This window comes from Embiotoca jacksoni, unplaced genomic scaffold (genome assembly GCF_022577435.1).
Source record: "Embiotoca jacksoni isolate LCO1_2020_lvr unplaced genomic scaffold, fEmbJac1.0.p SCAF_56, whole genome shotgun sequence".
Lineage (NCBI taxonomy): Eukaryota > Metazoa > Chordata > Actinopteri > Embiotocidae > Embiotoca > Embiotoca jacksoni.
In genome coordinates, this window is record NW_027185410.1 from 1,717,135 (window position 1) to 1,742,137 (window position 25,003).

The 25,003-nt window shown below is 39.8% G+C and overlaps 1 protein-coding gene across 1 annotated transcript; it reads right to left on the reverse strand.

Annotated features, from left to right (window-relative positions):
• Positions 1–37: 37 nt before the first annotated feature.
• Positions 38–13,352, reverse strand: tollip (toll interacting protein). The gene is made up of 6 exons (XM_069172876.1): positions 13,150–13,352; positions 8,086–8,235; positions 4,558–4,740; positions 3,618–3,770; positions 2,104–2,188; positions 38–1,904 (listed from the first exon to the last, which is right to left on the reverse strand). The coding sequence occupies exons 1-6, from the start codon at positions 13,180–13,182 to the stop codon at positions 1,681–1,683; spliced, it is 828 nt and encodes a 275-aa protein (XP_069028977.1). The 5' UTR covers positions 13,183–13,352; the 3' UTR covers positions 38–1,680.
• Between the last annotated feature and the right edge of the window lie 11,651 nt (positions 13,353–25,003).

A 25,003-nucleotide genomic window follows, 5' to 3' on the forward strand; every position in this document is an offset into this window, starting at 1 on the left:
AAACAAATTAAATGAACATCAAGAACAGAAAACTGAACTCTTTGAAGAACATCTGTGTATTCTAAAGCAAATGACAAAACATTTTCACAAACACGGACGTGTTATCTGGCATTTGGGAGGAAACAGGCTCTCAGAAAGACTCTCCATTCCTACGACACACTACCTGGTTCCAGCTGGGTTCACATGGTTCCTGCAACTACTTCAGCCAGTCATGTAAAGAACTCCACAGCTGCTCTACTTGTTCTTGTCTTCTGGCTTAAAAACTTTGTAATATCTGCCAGATGTGCAATAAATTAACATTTTAAAATTCCACAAATCAAATTTTAAGACCAAAGAGCCTGGACATGAAGATGCTGTGTGGTTTTGAAAATAACAAGAATCACGTGATATGACTACATTTAAAAAAAAATAAAAATCTGGAAAGCCATTCGTTCTGGAAAGCCACAACTTCTCTCTGGAATGAGACCTTTGGCAAACAGCACATTAGCGAAACCTCGCGACCAACAGGTGTAAATAGAGTTTCAGGAACCACAACACCAACACTGTTGCTGAAACAAGACTGAAGACATGCAGCGCTGCTCATGCTGTTGGAAGTCACAGTCGGAAACACACAGACTGTGTGTGTGTGTGTGTGTGTGTGTGTGTGTGTGTGTGTGTGTGTGTGTGTGTGTGTGTGTGTGGAGGGGTGTGGGGGGCTCCACCTTCATGAAAATGACATCATTTTCACACATCTTTAAAACTCTACAGTTTGAATGGTGACTCGACAGGATAATTATGCTATAACCTCAAATCTTCATATCCTTATTTAGTGACAACATCAACAAAAAATGGGTTAAAACAAAACATTTTGTTATCGTTGTGGAAAAACGACTCGGCAGAGTGATGTGGCATTACGCAGGGATGCTAACGTGTAACCCGGTTTCTTCCAACTGGGTCATTTATTCATTCTCAATTCTTCTCGTCGCTATATAAATTTGTTATAATTAAAAACATTCACAACGGTTAGTTAAATTTCGAACATTTACAGCTACGTGTGGAGCAGAAGTAGCTCGCTGAAAGTTACAACACACAGGTGCAAGGTATCCACAGACATATGGAAGATAAAGTGCAAATCAAAGCTGGGATCAGTGGGGAGAATACAGACTGAGTTACCATGGCGACAGTCCAATATTAAGACACTGAAACAATTAAGAGCAGTAACTTCTGTGGGCTCGTACAATTTTCAATGTCCACCAAGTCACACTACTGCCAATTCAATATTTGAAATGTTACTGTGATCCTGTTATAACCTAATTACTCAAACGCACGTGTCGTTGATATGAATTTAAAGCCGAGACTTCTTGGAACCAAACTGAACACAGGTTTTGATGGTCCGCGGTCAGCTGCGTGTGAGCCGACGGTCCAAACTTCATCTGAAATGTTTGGCGTCAATAAAGGGGAACAGCCTCTCTGTGACCAAAAGAGGGCGGAGCAAGTGGGATCTCAGATTTGGCTGCAGGATGTGAGTGAGCACACTGTGGGAGGACTGTGTGTGTGTGTGTGTGTGTGTGTGTGTGTGTGTGTGTGTGTGTGTGTGAGAAAAAAAAAGACTGACGGGGGGGTTTGTGAGTAAAGACTATTTTCATGTGTGTGTGCATGCATATGTGTGTCGGCATGTCCACTCGGAGATTGTCTATGTAGTTAGAGCTCCTCGGCCATCTGCAGCAGAGAGTTGATGGCCGAGTCCTTATTCCCCTGCTGTGCGTCCAGTACAGTGCAAACCACCTCCTTGTCCAGGTTAGGGAACATGTCCTGCAGGGCCTTCAGATCCTCCTCGCTGCACACGGGCTCCTGGGCCGCCATAGCGGGCATTCCTGCTGGCATCGGCATGGGCACCATGCCCTGGTTGTAGACTGCAGGCACTCCTACAACACAGGACACACCGCTGATGAAGGAGCCAGCTAAGTGTAGCACCACACTATTATGGCTTGTGAGATTCTTCTAAAATGGCCAGCTCATTTTAGTGTGTGTGTGTGTTTGTGTGTGTGTGTGTGTGTGTGTGTGTGTGTGTGTGTGTGTGTGTGTGTGTGTGTGTGTGTGTGTGTGTGTGTGTGTGAGACTGACCTGCAATGGGCACATATCCAACTCCTTGCTGATACACAGAGGGCATGAGGACGACGGGTTGAGTCATCATCCCTGCTGGTAAGGACTGACAAAAAGACAGACAAGATTAATAGTTTCTCCCCATGTTCTGGATGTATTTAAAAAAAAATAATTCACCAAACAAATTGGGACGCTGCATAAAATGTTAAATACAAAATAGAATGCGATGATTTGTAAATCATATAAAGCCACAAAGTAAACATCAAATGTTAAAAACTGAAAAATTTGATTGTTCCTTGGAAAATATTTGCTCAATTTGATAATGGGGACATTACAAAAAAAGGTGGGACGGGAGCGTGTTCACCGCTGTGCCACATCACATGGACGTTGTTCTGCTGAAATAAACAAGACCTTCCCTGAAAGAGACGTTGTCTGGATGGCAGCATATGTTGCTCCAAAACCTGAATATACTGTATCATTCAGCATTAATGCTTCCTTCCAGATGTTCAAGCTACCCATGCCATGTGCACTAATGCATCCCTGTACCATCACAGATGCTGGCTTTAGAACTGAGCTGATAACAAGCCGGATGGTCCCTCTCCTCTTTAGCACAGAGGACAGGGCGTCTATCATTTCCAAAAATAATTTCAAATCTTGATTCTTTAGACAACAGGACAGTTTTCCACTTCACCTCAGTCCATCTTCAGTGATCTCGGACCCAGAGAAGGCGGCGGTGTTTCTGCCTGAAGGCCCGAAGATCACCACCATCCAATATTGAAATTTCAGACTTGTCCCTTGTGTTCAGACATTTCATCGGATCTTATGAATCTTTTAATGATATTATGAACCATAGATGATGAAATCCCCAAATCCTTTGCAATTTCATGTTGAGGTACATTATTGTTAAATTGTTGCACTATTTGCCCATACAGTCTTTCACTTTTCACTGCTGAGACTCCACCTCTCTGAAATGCTCTTTTTTATACCCAATCATTTTACTGACTTGTTCTCAATTAATCTAATTAGTTGTGAGATGTTCCACCAGGTGTGTTTTTTTTTCAGCATAACACAACTTTTCCAGTCTTTTATTGCCCTTGTCCCAACTGTTTTGAAAAGTTTTGCTGGCATTATACTCAAAAGGAGCAAATATTTTACAAAAAACAATCAAAATGATCAGTTTCAACATTGATATGGTGTCTTTGGTGTATTTTGAATTGCATGTGGGTTCACATGATTTGCAAATATTTATATTCTGTTTTTATTTACATTTTAAACAACGTCCCAACTTTTTTGGAATCGGGGTTGTAGTTCAAGGATGTCAACTTCACCTCGCTGAGGTTTTGTCTACGATACGGGACTATCGTAAAATATACATCCATACTGACAACACGACCAGAGAATCTACAACTGCCACTCGGTCTCTAATATGAGCCCAAGAGGGGACTGAATACTTTCCGGTCTGTTCGATAGTGTGTGTGTGTGTGTGTGTGTGTGTGTGTGTGTGTGTGTGTGTGTGTATGTGTGAATGTACTCACAGCAAAAGACATCACCAGGTTGATCATGCCCTCCTTATCGTCGCCCTGCCTGCCGCTGAGGCTGAACCACTCGTCCACCACGCTGCCCTCCCGCAGGCCTTCAGGGATGGTGACATGCGTCCATGCTATTCTGTCGTCCATAGAAAACGCTCTCTGCAAATGAGGTTGTAGCTGATTACAGGTCATTGTTTCTACAGTTTTAACTACAACTGCTGCACGTATGTTTTGGGGACATGACGGTTCACTTTAATGCATCCAGCTTTCGGTCACCTGCAGCACAAACACAGCCTGACCAGAAATATGAAGGGAATCCTGTGTAATTGAGATCTGGGACGTGTCGTATATAATGTCCACCCTCTGGACTTGAGCCCTCAGACTTATATCACGAGTATGGTGATAAGTTCACTGTCAATGCGGAACTTTTCTGTATAGACAATAATACGGCGGCTAAATTTTGTGCCGCCTCCAAATCTTGACAAAACTCTGGAGACCGTGCGTCCAAATTCAAACCACTTCTTGTCGGTTGAATTGTGTCAGAAGTTTTCGTCAACGAACAACACGACTCGACCTTTTCTGACAATATTGATAGATGTAGATTATGAAGATGCACACCTGCAAATTGCATTTTCAGCTTTATAGCACGGGGTAATCAGATGCTAGTTTATATTATAAACACATATAGGCTATCATACCGATTCATTCACTCATGAAAGAATACAAGTACCCTATGAATGTGTATCTTTGCTCTCATGTAAAACGAAATAATAGGTTAGAAGGATAATTTGAAGTCGAACCAGTTTTCTACTTTTGTCATGTGCAGCAGGAAACAAGAATTTACAACCATCCAATCACATCATGCGTCTGAAGTTTCGCTCCAGTTGAGCCGAGTCTGTCGGTTTGTTCGGTACACGATCAGCAGCGAACTCTGGGACTTCCTCACCTCGTCGAAGATCTCCAGGTAGAAGGAGTCCACCCCGGGCGGCACCGTGCACTGGATCACCTTGTTCCAACGCGGGTTCTTGGCTCCATTGTGAGCAGTCGGTGTCTCGTAGACGGCGTAGCCCAGCCGGATCCGACAGTACGGATCCATACGGGTCATCCCGTAGTTCTTAGCCAGCTTCGCCTGGAGAGGGAAACACACAAGGAGGGCTTCAGTTAGTTTAACACGTCAAACAGTTACACTGGCTGATGAATCCCTGCGTATTCGCTGGAAAATAGTAAACAGGATGATTTCAAATGTGCACTGATGAGTTTACACAGGGGTATCAAACTCATTTTAGTTAAGGGGCCACATACTGCCCATTTTGATCTCAAGTGGGCCAGACCAGTAGAATCATAGCATAATAACGCATACATAACAACAATATTTCTCTGTTTAAATCATTGGTGAAGGTTTTTGGATGATAAACCCTATTTTAAGGTCTTTCTACAATAAACTAGAAACATAAAGACCAAAAACTCAGACATCAGCCCAGTTTATCTGCCTGGGCTCTCCTCTGCAGATTCCCTCGCTTTGTGACGCGTTTGACGTCAAACACATCACAACGCGAGCAGCGAGCGCTGCTGCCTCCGGAGCAGACGTCGCATTTACGCTGTTTTTGAAGCAATTACTGCAGGGGTGGCCAACCCGCGGCTCCCGAGCCGCATGCGGCTCTTTGCCTGGTTTCATGCGGCTCTTTTACGTTCATATCAACATTTGTGTTTGTGGTTTTTTTTTTGTGCGTGTTCGCTTCGCTTGAGTTCAATATGGTATTTTTGTCAAACGCGCATGCGCATGAGGTGAAATTCCGCAAAGCAGGAGGGGCAAACCCATTCGAGTAAACAATAAGTGTCAATTTCGCTCTCAAAATGGCAGGAAAAAATGCACAGCTAAACGAAAATATGAAGATGAACACGACGTTTTTAACAGAGTGGGAAAGTTTATATTTTTTTGTTGAACGTAATGGCAAGCCATTCTGCCTGATATGTCAGACGTCATTAGTGCATTTCAAAGCTTCAAATCTTCAGCGCCACTTCAGCTCACTCCATGCTAACATCGATAAGGAATTTCCAAAAGGGACTGAACTTCGCAAGCACAAGTTGGACACTTTGAAAAGTCAGGCAGAAAAGCAGGTACAGTTTTTCCAAAAAATTACAAAGCACTCAGAGACTGTCACGCTTGCATCGTATCAACTGGCTTGGAACATTGCACGGGCTAAAAAGCCATACAATGAAGGGGAGTTCGTTAAAAAATGCCTCAGTGACGTTGTTGAAATCTTGTCTCCTGAAAACGACAAACTAAAACGAATGGTATCAGATGTCCAACTGTCCCGCCACACTGTTGAACACAGAATATCGGACATTAACACGGCTATTGAATCACAGTTGCACTCTGACCTTCAAGCATGTGAGTATTTTAGTGTCGCATTGGATGAGAGTTGTGACATACAAGACAAGCCTCAGCTGGCAATATTTGCACGGTCTGTGTCAAAAGATTGTGTGATCAAAGAAGAACTCCTTGATGTTGTGCCATTAAAAGACAGAACCCGTGGCATAGATGTGAAAGAAACAATGATGGCTGCATTTGCGAAAGCAAATCTGCCCATACCGAAGCTAACTGCAATAGCCACGGATGGAGCGCCGGCCATGATCGGATCTGTGAACGGACTTGTGGGGCTGTGCAAAGCTGACCAAACATTTCCAGAGTTTTGGAATTTCCACTGCATCATCCACAGGGAGCAACTCGTATCTAAATCATTGAATTTAGACAACGTCATGAAGCCTGTGATGGAAATCGTCAACTACATCCGCACACATGCGCTTAACCACAGGCAATTCAAGAATCTCATCGCTGAGCTGGACCAAGGACTTCCAGGTGACCTGCCGCTGCACTGCACTGTGAGGTGGCTGTCAAAAGGCAAGGTGCTCGCTCGCTTCTTTGAGCTTTTGGATGCCGTGAAACTGTTCATGGAAGAGAAGGACAAGGACTATCCCGAGCTCTCGGACGTCGAGTGGATTATGGATCTGGCCTTTTTGGTCGACATGCTGTGTCACTTGGACAGACTGAACCTGACCTTGCAGGGTAAGTTAAAAATGCTGCCTGACCTGGTGCAAAGTGTGTTTGCGTTTGTCAACAAACTGAAGCTGTTCAAGGCGCATATTCAAAAGGGAGATTTAAGGCATTTTCCCACTCTGCTAAAAGCCAGCGGGCAAGTCACCAGCGCCGCCCTGAAGAAGCAAAGAGCCAGATATGCAACACTGGTTGAAAACCTGCACGAAAGCTTTGTCATCCGGTTCCGTGATCTACAACTGAAAAGGCCACAGATTACGTTCCTTGTCGACCCATTTAATGCGGAGACGGACTGTTTGAAAGCCCCGCTAGTCACAGATGAGGCCGCGGCTGAGTTGGAGATGATCGATCTTTGTGAGGAGGACCAACTGAAACCTGCTTTAAGGGAAGGGACCATTGAGTTCTGGAAAAGTGTGCCAATGGAAAAATACCTCAATGTCAAACGGGCTGCGCTTAAGATACTGTCAATGTTTGGGTCAACATACGTCTGCGAGTCTGTGTTTTCTACCCTGAAACACGTGAAATCAAAGCATCGATCTGTTCTGACTGACACCCATGTGAAAGAATTGCTTCGAGTGGCAACAACAGAATACAAGCCAGATTTGAAGAGGATTGTTCAAGGCAAGGAATGCCAGAAGTCGCACTAAGCAACATGCATAGTAAGTGAAAAATGCTATTGTAAATTATTATGTTTTTGTTTGTGGACTTTGTTGAACTGAGAGTTTGTGTGTGTGAGACAGTGCACACAATGTTCATTGTTGAAAATGACTGGCCTGTGGTCTTAGTACTGTAGGAGTCCATTTCTGTCATTATCATGTTGGTGTGTGACATGATAATGTCACACAATAAATTTGGCTGAGCAGAGGTGTGTGTGTAAGAGGAAGGGATGGGGTGATGTTCATGTGTGCCCATGTGTATGATGTGGCTCTTTGCGGTAACACAGTAAAAAATGTGGCTCTTAGTTTCTGACTGGTTGGCCACCCCTGAATTACTGGATCGATTAAAAAAAATTACGAAACATTTGTACTCATAAACCTCCATATTCTCATAGAAATGCAATTTATGTCTTTCTGTAATTTTTACACTTCGCAAAGTCATCCGGCGGGCCGAGCTGGACCCCCTAGTGGGCCGGATGTTTGACACCCCTGAGTTTACACATCATTGTGCTATTCTACACGACCTTTGTTGTGAGTGGCTGGATAGCCAACGCCTGAAGGCACTGTCAGCCTCTTCACGCAGACATTTTAATTCAGCTTAACACTGTACTTCTGGCAAAAAAATAAATAAAAATGCTGCCCTTGTATCATTATTTTTGTTAAAATACCAGCAACAAGCACAGAAAATGCACTCACTAAATTATCACTGGTGATGTATGAAACACGGTTGGATATCGAACAGTGAAGCCGAGCCTGCATTTACCTGAACCACAGTAATGCTGAGTCGCCCCACGGTGCCCATCGAGCCTCCGTACTGCAGCTGCCGGGCCGCCTGAGCATCGAGTTGGACCTGCTGCTGCTGCTGGGTGGGAGTGATCCTCAGGAAGTCCTGGGGAAGCTCCCCAATATACACCTGAACACACGCACACACATGAATACACATGAATATACACATGAATATACACCTGAACACACACACACACACACACACACACACACACACACACACACACAATGAATATACACCTGAACACACACACACACACACACACACACACACACACCTGAATACACATGTATATACACCTGAACACACACACACCTCAATACACATGAATATACACCTGAACACACACACATACACACACACACACACAATGAATATACACCTGAACACACACACACACACACACCTAAATACACACGTATATCCACCTGAACACACACACACACACACATACATACACACCTGAACACACACACGCACACACACACACACACACACACACACACACACACACACCTGAATACACACGTATATACACCTGAACACACACACATACACACCTGAATACACACACACACATGAAGACACACATATATTCACCTGAACACACACAAACACACACACACACACACACATACACACACACACACACACACACACACACCTGAATACACATGAATATACACCTGAACACACACACATACACCTGAACACACACACACACACACACACACACACACACACACACACACACACACACACACACCTGAATACACATGAATATACACCTGAACACACACACACACACACCTAAATACACACGTATATCCACCTGAACACACACACACACACACATACATACACACCTGAACACACACACACACACACACACACACACACACACACACACACACCTGAATACACATGAATATACACCTGAACACACACACACACACACCTAAATACACACGTATATCCACCTGAACACACACACACACACACACACACACACACACACACACACACACACACCTGAATACACACGTATATACACCTGAACACACACACATACACACCTGAATGCACATGAATATACACCTGAACACACACACCTGAATACATACGTACAGTTGAAACCAGAAGTTTACATACACTGTGCAAAAAGACACATAACACTTTTTTTCTCTCACTGTCTGAAGTTAAATCAGACTAAACCTCTCCTGTTTCAGGTCCGTTAGGATTACCAAAATTATTTAACTTTTGCTAAATGTCACAATAATGAGAAAGAGAATTTCTTAGAGAATTTTATATTACTTTCTTTGAGGTCAAAAGTTTACATACACCAAAAGTACTATGTCTTTAAACAACGTGGGCAAGCCCAGATGATGATGTCATGGCTTTTGAAGCTCCTGATAGGTTAACTGACAATATGTGAGTTAATTGAAGGCACACCTGGGGATGTATTTTAAGGCCACACCTCAAACACTCTGCTTCCTTGTTTGAAATCATGGGAAAGTCAAAAGAAATCAGCCAAGAAATCAGGGAGAGAATCGTGGAGCTCCACAAGTCTGGTTCATCCTTGGGTGCAATTTCCAGATGCTTGAAGGTGCCACGTTCATCTGTGCAAACAATTATACGCAAGTATAAACATGGGAATGTCCAACCATCACACCGCTCAGGAAGGAGACGGGCTCTGTGTCCCAGAGATGAACGTGTTTTGGTCCGACATGTGCAAATCAACCCCAGAACAAAAGCTAAAGACCTTGTGAAGATGATGGCTGAAGCTGGTAAGAAAGTGTCATTATCCACAGTAAAACGAGTCCTGCGCCGACATGGGCTGAAAGGCTACTCAGCAAGAAGGAAGCCATTTCTCCTAAAGAAACATAAAAAAGCCAGATTACAGTTTGCAAAAAGACACCAAGACAAAGACCTTAACTTCTGGAGACATGTCCTGTGGTCTGATGAAACTAAAGTGGAGCTGTTTGGCCATAATGACCACCGTTACATTTGGAGGAAAAAGGGGGAAGCTTGTAGACCTGAGAACACCATCCTAACTGTGAAGCATGGAGGTGGCAGCATCATGTTGTGGGGCTGTTTTGCTGCAGCAGGAACTGGAGCTTTTCATAAAATAGACGGCATCATGAAGAAAGAACATTACCTGGAAATATTAAGGCAACATCTCAGGACATCAGCCACGAAGCTAAAACATGGGCGCAAATGGGTCTTCCAAATGGACAATGACCCTAAGCAGACTGCCAAAATAGTTAAAAAGTGGCTTGAGGACAACAAAGTCAATGTCTTGGAGTGGCCATCACAAAGCCCTGACCTGAATCCCATCGAAAATTTGTGGGCAGATCTGAAAAGGCGTGTGCGAGCGAGGCGGCCAACAAACCTGACTCAGTTCCACCAGTTCTGTCAGGAGGAATGGGCCAGAATTCCAGCAGAGTACTGTAAGAAGCTTGTGGAAGGATACCCAAAACGTTTGACCCAAGTCATGCAGTTCAAAGGCAATGCTACTAAATACTAAGGAACTGTATGTAAACTTTTGACCTTGAAGAAAGTAATGAAAAATCCTCTAAAATATTCTCTTTCTCATTATTGTGACATTTAGCAAAAGTTAAATAATTTTGGTAATCCTAACGGACCTGAAACAGGAGAGGTTTAGTCTAATTTAACTTCAGACAGTGAGAAAAAAAAGTGTTATGTGTCTTTTTGCACAGTGTATGTAAACTTCTGGTTTCAACTGTATATACACCTGAACACACACACCTGAATACACACGTGTGTATATATATACAGTGGGTACGGAAAGTATTCAGACCCCTTTAAATTTTTCACTCTTTGTTTCATTGCAGCCATTTGCTAAAATCAAAAAAGTTCATTTTATTTCTCATTAATGTACACTCAGCACCCCATCTTGACAGAAAAAAAACAGAAATGTAGAAATTTGTGCAAATTTATTAAAAAAGAAAAACTGAAATATCACATGGTCATAAGTATTTAGACCTTTGCTCAGTATTGAGTAGAAGCACCCTTTTGAGCTAGTACAGCCATGAGTCTTCTTGGGAATGATGCAACAAGCTTTTCACACCTGGATTTGGGGATCCTCTGCCATTCTTCCTTGCAGATCCTCTCCAGTTCCGTCAGGTTGGATGGTGAACGTTGGTGGACAGCCATTTTCAGGTCTCTCCAGAGATGCTCAATTGGGTTTAGGTCAGGGCTCTGGCTGGGCCAGTCAAGAATGGTCACAGAGTTGTTCCGAAGCCACTCCTTTGTTATTTTAGCTGTGTGCTTAGGGTCATTGTCTTGTTGGAAGGTGAACCTTCGGCCCAGTCTGAGGTCCAGAGCACTCTGGAAGAGGTTTTCTTCCAGGATATCTCTGTACTTGGCCGCATTCATCTTTCCTTCAATTGCAACCAGTCGTCCTGTCTCTGCAGCTGAAAAACACCCCCATAGCATGATGCTGCCACCACCATGTTTCACTGTTGGGATTGTATTGGGCAGGTGATGAGCAGTGCCTGGTTTTCTCCACACATATCGCTGTGTGTCGCATGTGAGCTGTATCGCTCACATGCACTGTGAGCTGTAAGGTCTTATATAGACAGGTGTGTGCCTTTCCTAATCAAGTCCAATCAGTTTAATTAAACACAGCTGGACTCCAATGAAGGAGTAGAACCATCTCAAGGAGGATCAGAAGAAATGGACAGCATGAGTTAAATATGAGTGTCACAGCAAAGGGTCTGAACACTTATGACCATGTGATATTTCAGTTTTTCTTTTTTAATAAATTTGCACAAATGTCTACATTTCTGTTTTTTTCTGTCAACATGGGGTGCTGAGTGTACATTAATGAGAAATAAAATGAACTTTTTTTTATTTTAGCAAATGGCTGCAATGAAACAAAGAGTGAAAAATTTAAAGGGGTCTGAATACTTTCCGTACCCACTGTATATATATATATATATATATATATATACACACCTGAACACAGACAGATACATAGACAGTAAAACTACTTCATATACCTGAATTATTCATTTTAGGGGCTAAAATAATCATTCAAAATTAAAGATGATTGCAGATTTCATGCAAGCTATTGATAAAGTCTGTCTGGATCTTATCAACTGTGATTCATTAATAAACTGAATAAATGGAGTGGGAGAGGACGGTTGATTTAATGTGGGATTTTACAAAGTTGGGGGACACCTGAGTAAAATATGGAGGAATAACAAGCTGAAAACAATGCAAAGACTAATTCCTTTTAATAAATGATGTGTGTCTGCTCTGCTCCGATCCACAGGTGGGTGTGTGTGTGTGTGTGTGTTGTGCAGTGATTAAATAGTTTTGAGATTAAGCTTCACATGCAACCCAGGTGAGCCTTCAGTCTAAATAAGTATTTAATTTAATTAGTGGCCCTAATAGACACATACAACTCCAAAACTCCAGCAGCTGGTCTCCTCAGTTCCTAAAACATTTACAGTGTTGTTAAAAGAGGTGATGTAAACACAGCGGTAAACATGACCCAACTCAACTGAACTTGTTCAAAATTTGCATATATTTTTCATAGTATAATACTGTACAATTTATTTGTGTCCACATGTGACGTGTTGTCTTTGGTCCATCTTGAATGAGGCTGATTAAATGATGGGAGTTAGGAAAGAAGAAACTTTGAAGATATAACTGCACAGAGAAAGACGCCGTCACACGGCTGGATACGAAAGTTGAATATTAAGATATAAGATATAAAGTTTTGGGTTTTATGGCCGCCGGTGGCGCATGAAACATGACGAGTTGACTCATCGCCGAGGACAATGACTTTATCCGAGCATTAGTAGCATTAGCAGCTTTAGCCTGCTTACCGAACGCCAGCTCGTTACTTACAATGCTATTTCCCGCTAACGGAAGCTGACATTGTGTTGCAGGCCGCCGTCATTTAATGACTCAATATAATTTACTATCTAATGTTGATAAACTACCATCCTGATAGTTCCACCTCAGCTGTGACTCTTAAAACCAACTGGATCGACAAAGAGCAGCTACCTGTCCCCTCTGGGTGCTGATGGTAGTAGCCATGACGCCTCTTAAAAATTCCCCTCGAGAGTTCTTCAGTCTTCTTGAATCACAGATGTTTTATTTGAGCAAAACTAAATAACGGAAGAAAAAAAATGTTTTTTGCTCGGATTAGAGTTGTAGACCCGGAAGTTTTTTTTTTTTTTTCTCTCTCTCTTCTTCTATGGTTCAGCAGTTTGGACGCGGCGCAGGCGTACTGCTGCGCCTCCTCAACTTTGTTATTACTGGCGGCCTACAAACCAACGTTGAAGGTGCACACCGCCCCCTACTGGTCCAGAGTGTGTGACGTCAAGACGAGAGAGAGAGAGAGAGAGAGAGAGAGAGAGAGAGAGAGACAGACAGACAGACAGACAGACAGACAGACAGACAGACAGATAGATAGATAGATAGATAGATAGATAGATAGATAGATAGATAGATAGATAGATAGATAGATAGATAGATAGATAGATAGAACAGACAGACAGACAATTAGATAGATAGACTTTATTGATTCGGTAAGAGGAATTGCTTTCGTTACAGCAGCATGCAAGATACACAAAAGCAATACAAATTACAGAACAAAAATAGAGGGAGTAAAAGTATAAATAATTTTTTTAAATGCACAGTATATACAAATAAAATAGAATAGAATAAAATCAAATTGAATTAAATTAAATGTTATTCTATTTTATTTGTATATACTGTGCAAGTTAAATTAAATTAAATTACATTTAATTTAATGTAATTTAATTTAATTTAATTAAACACCAGTGCAGCGGTGTTAATGATGTTGTGTGATGGATTTGGCCAGAGGTGAGCTCGGTTAGGTTGGGTTAGGTAGTTACTTTATTAATCCCCGAGGGGAAATTTTTTTGCTACAGCAGCATACAAAAGCTATTGTACAGTCTTATTGCAGTGGGCGGGAATGATCTCCTGTATCGGTCCTGAAGTTATATTCTTGCAGTTAAGCTGGTTTCAGTTAAATATGTCAGATAAAGCTTTTGATCTGTGGTTGTTTCTGCCTCTAAAAGCCCTTTGAGACCCCTCTTCCATCCCAAACCGATCACTCTGCCATTCAACATTTCTCTTCCCACACAATAATAATAACTAATAATACAGGTTCCATAGTCTCAGTCACACATTTATCTGTTTCTGTCTTTTTCATTTGTGCATAACGCAGCATTGAGTCCTGTATGTCCCAATATCAGCGTCATTGTCAGCGTGTCATTATTCCAGGTTTCATTGGTGGTCATGATTGCGACAAAACTACTCGTACAAACCAGTAGTATGCAAGAATTCCAAAGGTTTTTTCACTTTTTCTGGGTTCTCTAGTTTAAGTATGGATGGTAAATTCTGATTCTTCCTTTGTACAGTACACATTGCACACTGCAGAACAACGTGTTTTACAGACTCAGTCTGACCACACTGACATTTATCATCAGGGTCAGAGAGGCCTCATCTCAGGGTGCATTCGAATACACCAAAAATGACCTCCTGAATCCTTTCCTAAACTCTGTTCCTTGACCACAGTGGAAAATGTCAAGGGAAGAAGAGAAGGATATTTCATCAGGACTTAGGAAAGGAGAACTGTGTTCAGATGATCCGACTCCACTTCCACTCTGCTACATAATTATGCGACGGCGGATGTTAATGATGTCGGTCTGCCTGGAGAAACTACAATTTACAGATGATGGATTACAAAAAGCTCCTCTTAGATACTCCGCCCTGTGCATTCTCACCATGTTGCTTTACGCAGGATTAATGTGGACAACCTCATAAAGTTCCTTTGGAAACTAATGGGCCGACCCCAAATAAATCAATAACCTTAGTAAACTTAAATCTGCTGATTGTGCAGCTGATAAAATATCTCTACATTTAGCCAACTAGGATTCTCAAAACAATGACAATTCTGTCAATGTGCAACGATCATTTATCTACTACAGCAACTCATTTCTTCACACTAATGACACATTTTCATAGTCAGCCTACTTAACTGATGTCACCTTATTTATGGGAATGTATCTATAATCACAGTAATATCACTACTGCTAATATACTGTGTTGGACTGTGGAATGTAAAAATCACTACAATAACAGAAACCTGGACATGACAAAAACTATTTTTCACCACATTAAAATCCTGTTTAACTAAAGACAATAGCTTCACTACTTTTGGTCAATAAAGGAGGGCTTTGAGACTTCCTCTTGGGTAACGTGAGACAGAGCCGAGTGTCTCACACCAGAAGCATCACAGTCGGCAGCCCTGTCAGAATTTATGAAACGACATCACTGAGGTGAAATTTCTTTCACAAAACTAGAGCTATTGTTCGGTATCCTTGGGCATTTTTAAGTGGAAAATCCTGCAGCTTTAATGAGTAAGCTGTACAGTGTGAAGGCTGTCTGTGTATCACACTGACTGCAGCACTGAGTTCAAATAGAAAAAGGAATCTTGGTTCACAAATGTGAAACTAAATGGTTATCAAACTGAGAATGGTTGCTGACACTGCCCGCCTGTCTCCTGATATTTATTAACAGGAACACCAACTTTTATTATTGTCTGAAAACAATGTTCAAATGAATGCAAGATAAGCAGAACATGTTCAGGCCAAACCTGCTACAGTACATATCATCCATAAATTTAATTTAAAATTATCATCTGGCTAAATACATCTCATATCCTATTTCCTTCCCTGTTAAGGTTACTATGGTGACAATAGTAATTCAATTCAAAGTCTCTGTGAATAACAACTTAAGAACCACCACATAAATCAGTACACACCTTGAAATGTGGACTTGATTGTGCTTTGAAGTTCGTATGGCTCATACAAGCTGTGGATGTGTAATATCAGATCAATAGTTCAGGTCAGGACTGATTCTGCCTTTGGATGTTTGCATTTCTATGGAACATTACTGTGAATATGTAGATGTGTTGTTTTCTTTTTAACACTCAACTTCCAAGAAAAGTTTTGTTCATCACATTTTTTTCATGAATTATCCACTTTTCTGTGTCCCACTACTTTAAGATATGTTTTCTGTTTGCTGAGCAGGAAATGTGACAGCTGTCATGACCAAGAGAATTCATTTTGAAACACAAAGTATGATTTTAGTTTGTGTTTCATAAAACTGAAGACTTTTTACAAGAGTGATTGATGAGAATGTACGAGAGGTCAGATTGTCTGGTTGAACAGAGGACGTCTTTCAGTTGAATCTTTCAGTTTTCTTCCTTTTCCTTCATTTTGTAACAGAAGCAGTAAATGTTTTTCCATTTTTCGGCTTTTGATTTTTCTCTGATCTCCAATTAATTCATAAAGTTTCACACCTTTCTGAACTTTGTTATTCTGCTTTTAAAAAATGTTCAGGATAACATTAGTTTCCTCCAAGGTCACTTATGATCCTGAACACACCAATATGTTTTTTACTGTAGAAAATCAGTTAAGTCAATTTTTCTTGACAAAGATAAAAAGTGCAGCTCCTCCATCATCCATTGCACAGGCGGTCCAGTGTTCCACTGCGCCTGGCTTTTACTGTCTGGATTTATTATAGACCAATTAATACATCAGAGTGTGTTATCAGATTTATTTGTACTCAATCTTTCTGAGCTTGAAGACAGTAGCTTATGTTTGTAACTGCATTTGGTTGATGCAGCTGTCAAAAGGAATTTTTTAAAGTCCAAACTGTTTGTAAAAAGATAAAGTACTTTTTCCTCTTCGCCTCATGTTTGGAGATAAAGGTTGATAATTTACTGTAAAAATATAACAGCCAGATTTCACTGCTGTTTTCACATTTTCACATTGCTCTGCACCCTTATCTGTCTGTACTGTAAATGTTTCTATACCCAGCACTCATTCTGATTCTAATTTAGAGAAACTGTAGATGAAAGCCACTTATAATTTTACATCCACTTGTAAAAAAATAAAAAAAAATTAAAAAAAAATTAAAAAAAAAAAATCATCTTTTTTGTAATAAATAAAATGTACCATGATTATTATATCATAGTGCTGTGTTACTCAAATCAAACACAAAAGATAACTGTTCACCTGTTTAGTATTATGGATTGTTGGTAATAAATTATGTTTTGACATAGTTTGATCGGTGGCTGTTTGCTGTATTAGCTTGTGTGTATTAATTATGTTAACTACCATTTTATTCTTATTTTAGGCAGCCAGAGACAACAGATGAAACTAGATTTTTTTTTTCAGTTGATCATGCTGTTCATTTGTCCCTGAAAAATATATGAAATGATATGAATGAAATGATGTTCTATATTATTGTACAACCTCAAAGTGAAAGCCTCATATACAGTAATAATTACAGTTTATTTGGGAAAAATTACTGAAATATGCAATAATTGTGCAGACATACAAGTCACATATATTACAGCTCTTGGATGGTGCTCTGATGACATCACAATGTTGCTTTGATCTGTATGACATCCCAATGATTGTTATGACATCACAATGGTGCTTTGATCTTTATGACAATCACGATGGTGCTTTGATCGTTATGACAATCACGATGGTGGTTTGATCTTTATGACATCACAATGGTGTTTTGATCTTTATGACATCACGATGGTGCTTTGATCTTTATGACATCACGATGGTGCTTTGATCTTTATGACATCACAATGGTACATGTATATAACTGCAGGACAGAATTCCAACCTTTCTCACATCAGCCTTTGTAAAGTAAGCACACGCTTCTACTTGGTTAAAACTACAGTCAACTACGATCCAGGACCCGAAGCTCCAGTCATCTAGAGAGAACTATGAACCGCTACACAACACCACGGTCTATTACAAGACAACCACTAAAGGTTACACAAAACCACAGTGTACTTACAGACTGTGGTCTACTGCAGACAGTGTACTACCAATGAAATTCTACTGTTCCACTTTTGTACTGTGTCTTTGTTTACCAGTGCCAAGGCCGAAAACAATAGCAATGTTCACCAGGCTTGTCAGTATAGTGCGGTCAACGACGTCATAGCTCAGCAAAGGGCCTTTGAAAACTCCCAGGAGGAAAACTACTACTGAAGATGGGAGTCAAGTCGAATGGAAAATCAAATCAGAGTTCTAATGGAACAAAGATCAGGGTTTTACAGCCTCATCGATGGGAACACACGCAGAATGGAGGCTATGGAGAAACTTATGGAGAGCTCAGGAGGGAGCGCGACGAGCAGCCAGGACTGCTGAAGGCCAAGAAGGAAAAAAACATACAGGCCTGTGTGATGGAAATCATGGAGATGAGGTGAAGAAGGCAGAGGAGACCGTTTTGGTGTAAACACAGTGATGTTTATTGACAGCAGCTCGTACGAGGAGAGAGATCACAACAAGTGGCGGTGCCCGGTTGCTATACCTCTCTGCCGTACTCTCAACTATAAGGAACACATTGGTTCCTATAAGGACAACAATGTGTCCTTGGCTGATTACTGCCAGACAGAGAGCCAGACATAATCAACACGTATCCTGGACAGTTAGTTCCTGGGGTCGGGGTGTCCTTTATGAGACCTTTACCCACATTCAGGGAATCAGAGGAGTCTCATAGTATGTAAGGACTAAACAATAGAGTTTTCTTGACAAATCCCCCCTCTTGTTGATGTGAAATCAACACCTTAAGTTTAATCCAAAATCACCAAGTGAGAGTCAGTCAGAGAGAAATGACATCTGGGCTTACTCATAAGTGAACATCATAATAATCACATTGAGTCAAAATCATATCAATCACATTACAATCAATACATTCATTACAATCAATAGTAGCGATGCACACCCATTATTTTCTTATCAAAGTTTAACATTCATTCCATCATGTCAGTCAATTAATCATCAAATCGTTCCATATCATCAAGTAACCTGTACATTTTGTCCTTTTTCAGGGAATCAGAGGAGTCTCATAGTATGTCAGGCCTAAACAATAATGTTTCCTTGACAGCCTGTTTTCTGACTTCATCCATGAACTAACAGCAGGGTGGGAGAGAGGAGCAGCTTTGCCAGAGGGACAGGGAGAACCTGCAACTCACCAAAGAGATGGAGAACCTCTCAGCAAGACTGGCTGAAACTCTTCAGAGAGAAGAGGCCTTGATGGCGAAATGCAGTGCTGTGGAGAGGAACCTGACAATGGAGGTGACGCAGACAGAGACGGTGGAGAGGGAGAATTCACTGCAAGAGGACAAGAAAGACCCGGAAGAAACCGTAAAGATACTGGAGGATGCAGAGGATGAAGCTTACAAAGCAACATGTCATTAATGTTTGTGAAACAGATCATTGCTGTTGGTGTAACAGATCATTAATGTTGGTGAAACAGATCATTAATGTTGGTGAAACAGATCATTAATGTTTGCGTAACCGATCATTAATGTTGGTATAACAGATCATTAATGTTGGTGTAACAGATCATTAATGTTGGTGAAACAGATCATTAATGTTTGCGTAACCGATCATTAATGTTGGTGTAAGAGATCTTTAATGTTGGTGAAACAGACCTTTAATGTTGGTATAACAGATCATTAATGTTGGTGAAACAGATCATTAATGTTGGTGAAACAGACCTTTAATGTTGGTATAACAGATCATTAATGTTGGTGAAACAGACCTTTAATGTTGGTATAACAGATCATTAATGTTGGTGAAACAGATCATTAATGTTGGTGAAACAGACCTTTAATGTTGGTATAACAGATCATTAATGTTGGTGAAACAGATCATTAATGTTGGTGAAACAGATCTTTAATGTTGGTATAACAGATCATTAATGTTGGTGAAACAGACCTTTAATGTTGGTGTGACAGATCATTAATGTTTGTGAAACAGACCTTTAATGTTGGTGTAACAGATCATTAATGTTGGTGAAACAGATCAATAATGTTGATGAAACAGACCTTTAATGTTGGTATAACAGATCATTAATGTTGGTGAAACAGATCATTAATGTTGGTGAAACAGATCTTTAATGTTGGTGTAACAGATCATTAATGTTGGTGTAATAGATCATTAATGTTGGTGAAACCGATCATTAATGTTGGTGTAACAGATCATTAATGTTGGTGTAACAGATCATTAATGTTGGTGAAACAGATCTTTAAAGTTGGTGAAACAGATTCAGATCATTAATGTCGCTGTAGCAGATCATTCATGTTGGTGAAACAGATCATTAATGTTGGTGTAAGAGATCTTTAATGTTGGTATAACAGATCATTAATGTTTATGAAACAGATCATTAATGTTGGTGAAACGGATCATTAATGTTTGCGTAACAGATCATTAATGTTGGTGTAAGAGATCTTTAATGTTGGTGAAACAGATCTTTAATATTGGTATAACAGATCATTAATGTTTGTGAAACAGATCATTAATGTTGGTGAAACAGATCATTAATGTTGGTGAAACAGATCATTAATGTTGGTGTAACAGATCATTAATGTTGGTGAAACATCTTTAATGTTGGTGAAACAGATCTTTAATGTTGGTATAACAGATCATTAATGTTGGTGAAACATCTTTAATGTTGGTGTAACAGATCATTAATGTTGGTGAAACAGACCTTTGATGTTGATATAAGAGATCATTAATGTTGGTGAAACAGATCATTAATGTTGGTGTAACAGATCATTAATGTTGGTGAAACAGACCTTTAATGTTGGTATAACAGATTATTAATGTTGGTGAAACAGATCATTAATGTTGGTGAAACAGATCGTTAATGTTGGTGTAACAGATCATTAATGTTGGTGAGACAGATCATTAATGTTGGTGTAAGAGATCTTTAATGTTGGTGAAACAGATCTTTAATGTTGGTATAACAGATCATTAATGTTGGTGTAACAGATCATTAATGTTGGTGTAACAGATCATTAATGTTGGTGAAACAGATCTTTAATGTTGGTATAACAGATCATTAATGTTGGTGAAACAGGCCTTTGATGTTGGTATAAGAGATCATTAATGTTGGTGAAACAGATCATTAATGTTGGTGAAACAGACCTTTAATGTTGGTATAACAGATTATTAATGTTGGTGAAACAGATCATTAATGTTGGTGTAACAGATCGTTAATGTTGGTGTAACAGATCATTAATGTTGGTGTAACAGATCATTAATGTTGGTGAAACCGATCATTAATGTTTGCGTAACAGATCATTAATGTTGGTATAACAGATTATTAATGTTGGTGAAACAGATCATTAATGTTGGTGTAACAGATCGTTAATGTTGGTGTAACAGATCATTAATGTTGGTGTAACAGATCATTAATGTTGGTGAAACCGATCATTAATGTTTGCGTAACAGATCGTTAATGTTTGCGTAACAGATCATTAATGTTGGTGAAACAGATCCTTAATGTTGGTGAAACAGATCTTTAATGTTGGTATAACAGATCATTAATGTTGGTGAAACAGATCATTAATGTTGGTGTAACAGATCATTAATGTTGGTGAAACAGACCTTTAATGTTGGTATAACAGATCATTAATGTTGGTGAAACAGACCTTTGATGTTGGTATAAGAGATCATTAATGTTCGTGAAACAGATCATTAATGTTGGTGTAACAGATCATTAATGTTGGTGAAACAGACCTTTAATGTTGGTATAACAGATTATTAATGTTGGTGAAACAGATCATTAATGTTGGTGTAACAGATCATTAATGTTGATGAAACAGATCTTTAATGTTGGTGAAACAGATTCAGATCATTAATGTCGGTGTAGCAGATCATTCATGTTGGTGAAACAGATCATTAATGTTGGTATAACAGATCATTAATGTTTGTGAAACAGATCATTAATTTTGGTGAAACAGATCATTAATGTTTGCGTAACAGATCATTAATGTTGGTGTAATAGATCTTTAATGTTTGTGAAACAGATCTTTAATGTTGGTGAGACAGATCATTAATGTTGGTGTAAGAGATCTTTAATGTTTGTGAAACAGATCATTAATGTTGGTGTCAGAACTTCTCCAACAGTTGCAGAAAAGCAGAAAATGGCTTCGCAAAAAAAAAAGTTCCGACACCGTGATGTCGCCGTCATCACGGTGCGCTTGAGAACTTTCACACGACAACTTCATTCAACTACGTGGAAAACATTAAAAAACTTCTTTGACCAAATGCTGTCAGACAGAATAAGAGAGTAGATTGTTATCTGCATCTGTTCAACCAACTGAACTGTTAGTATTCTTAGCTGTACTTGGATGGGGCGGGGCTTAATCCGGAAGTGGGCGGGAACTAACCTGAAAGTCCGAGATTGATATGGATTGATCGGAAATTGCTAAATTCATGATTTATTAAAAAATGATTTACAGAAGAAGGTTTTATTTTCTTAAGAGTTGCTATTTTTATTGTTGTTGTTAAACTATAGTGAAAAAATGTGGGTGATTTATACAGATCGAAATATGCACTGGAACAGTGAAACTTTAATACTAATAGAATAATACAAACCAAGCGTACCCATAAATGTGATGCAGAGCTCTGACAAGAAGGCACGAGGGATTTGAGAGTTTTTCAAACGTTTTAATTTTTTTACAGAAAACCAAACAATAAACCAGAAATCCACACAAACAAAAATATCACAGTCGGACTGCACTGCAGTTTTATTTGGGGGAAACAAAAAAAAAAGCAAAACATCCTGAACGCAAAAAACAATCCCAACACTGACAGACTCAACCTGAAGAAAGAAAAACCTAATGTGGGTTAGTTATTATCATCATCATCATCATCATCATCATCATCATCATCACAACAACGTAATACAAAGAGGTTGGTTTTCTCAGTCACAGCGTAGAGAAGGATGATTGTTCACAAAAACAAAAATAAACACAAAATAAATACATACTGTGTCCAAACCCTTTATATATATATATATATATATATATATATATATATCCATATATATATATATATATATTTATTTATTACACTTGAAGGAAACTCACTGATATGAACCAGAGATTTTCAAGAGCAGGGAACACGAAACTCGATCCAGTTTGTAAGTAAATACAAAAATTAATTTGCTGACACGTCATTTCATTCATGTCGTTACTCCATCTGGGAAACAGTGACGGAGTAATAATTAAATAATATTAATATTAATATCGGCTAATTAACAGGTTGCACTACATTGTTGTAGGATATGTGGACATATGTAAGCTGTCATCGAGTTATTAAACTCAATAAATATGACGTAAATAAAAGTACAGATCGTGATGTCGTCAGTTTCAGTGTCTGATTTGTTAGTGTTATAAATGGAAGCAAATCCAGTCAGGAAAATGACAGATTTAATGTCCAATCGAAGATGTTCAGCAGTTTTGCTGACTAGACAACGAAAAAAACGAACAAAAACATTTAATTTTCTTTGACATTCATCATGAATTTGCTCCCCTGGAGTCGGTCTGTCAACACCGAGTTCGACCGCGACGTACAAAGGAATCGGAGGGAAAAACATTCGCTGCTAACCACCTCAAGGAGGTGTGAAGTCCTCCAACATGTTCCCAGTCTCTCACCCACAATAACACAAACGTGGTTCCCCGCCACCCCCTGCTGGTGGATTCAGCTCCCTGCTGCTTCTTAGGATCCACCCACATATTAGAAGTGTGGCTTTATTATAATCACTTCCGAATATGTCACTTCAGCATTTTCTACTAATATTTCTTGCCATCTGTGTAATTTATGTCGTCCATTAATCCAACTTCGAGGTTTCAAAATTTTAACATCCAGAAACATTTCATGAGCAATGAAGCAGGAGGCGGAGCCTATTCATGTTCCTCTGATTTCAACATTGACTGTGAAACCTGCAGGGGAGCATTCATCAAATGTCTCGTCACATTTTGGAGAAACAGAAAGAAGTTGCAGTTCTTTCAGAATAGTTAACAGTTCATTAATAATAAACTTTCAACGAATCGACTGTTACGTTTAAACTTCTGTCTATAAAACTGTCGAAAACCTCTAAAGTAAAGCAGCAGGTCATCGTGGATGAATGTTTGATTACACTCTGGAGGATAAATGAGTGGCGGTCTGAATTATTCAGTGAATTATTCAGAAAAAACAAAAGCCACCACTGCTCGTGAGTATGACGTCTGTATAATTTCTCACAAAACTAATTTCATGTTCCAGCTCGGACCGGTTTCATGTCGTACCGTGATATGAAAAAAAAAAAGCAACTGCACAGACTTCCTGTCAGACTTTGGATGAAATCCCAAAATCAAGGCCATCCTCCATGTCAGCGATCGGTTCTCGAAAAAAAGAAACTGGTAACCGTGGCAACCGAAGCAGGAAACACATCAAACACGTTGGACCATTATCACCTCCTTTAGCGCCCTCTAGCGGTGAGACTGCAGACTTACACCAAGTGACTATATTCTATTTCTGCCAACTGATTTCCCTAAATCCAACACAAGGAACCTTTTAAAGGTCCAGACGGGATCCATCTACTCTGTCACGCTCCCTGCAGTAAGTTTGCAGCTATTTTGATCATCATTTTGAGCTTTTCTCATAATTTTCAAAATGTTTACAAAACAAACAATCGATTAAAGATGAAAACGATCTGCAGAAAAATCCATAATGAAAATTTCTGCTTTACATGAATGTATTTTTTCATTTTCAAAAGAAAACAAGATTCACTCGCTGAACGGGTCGTTTTAACTGATGATCATAAGAATAATGGTGAAATACTGTATTCTGTGATTTATTACAATTCTGACACAGTTATCGTTCTATGAAAATGTCCTTTCAAACATTGTTGCAGCCGGTCAACATGACATTAGCTCTTCAGTAACACCTGCTGTATATAAACATGTATATATATGCATATATATAACCAACTGCAACAATAATCAACCTTCTGCCTC

Coding starts and splice junctions, on each gene's coding strand:
- tollip (XM_069172876.1), bottom strand. CDS start 13,182: ATGGCTACTACCATCAGCACCCAGAGGGGACAG. Junction 8,236..13,149: donor TCAGCACCCAGAGGGGACAG/GTAGCTGCTCTT, acceptor GCGTGTGTTCAG/GTGTATATTGGGGAGCTTCC. Junction 1,905..2,103: donor TGGATATGTGCCCATTGCAG/GTCAGTCTCACA, acceptor CCTGTGTTGTAG/GAGTGCCTGCAGTCTACAAC.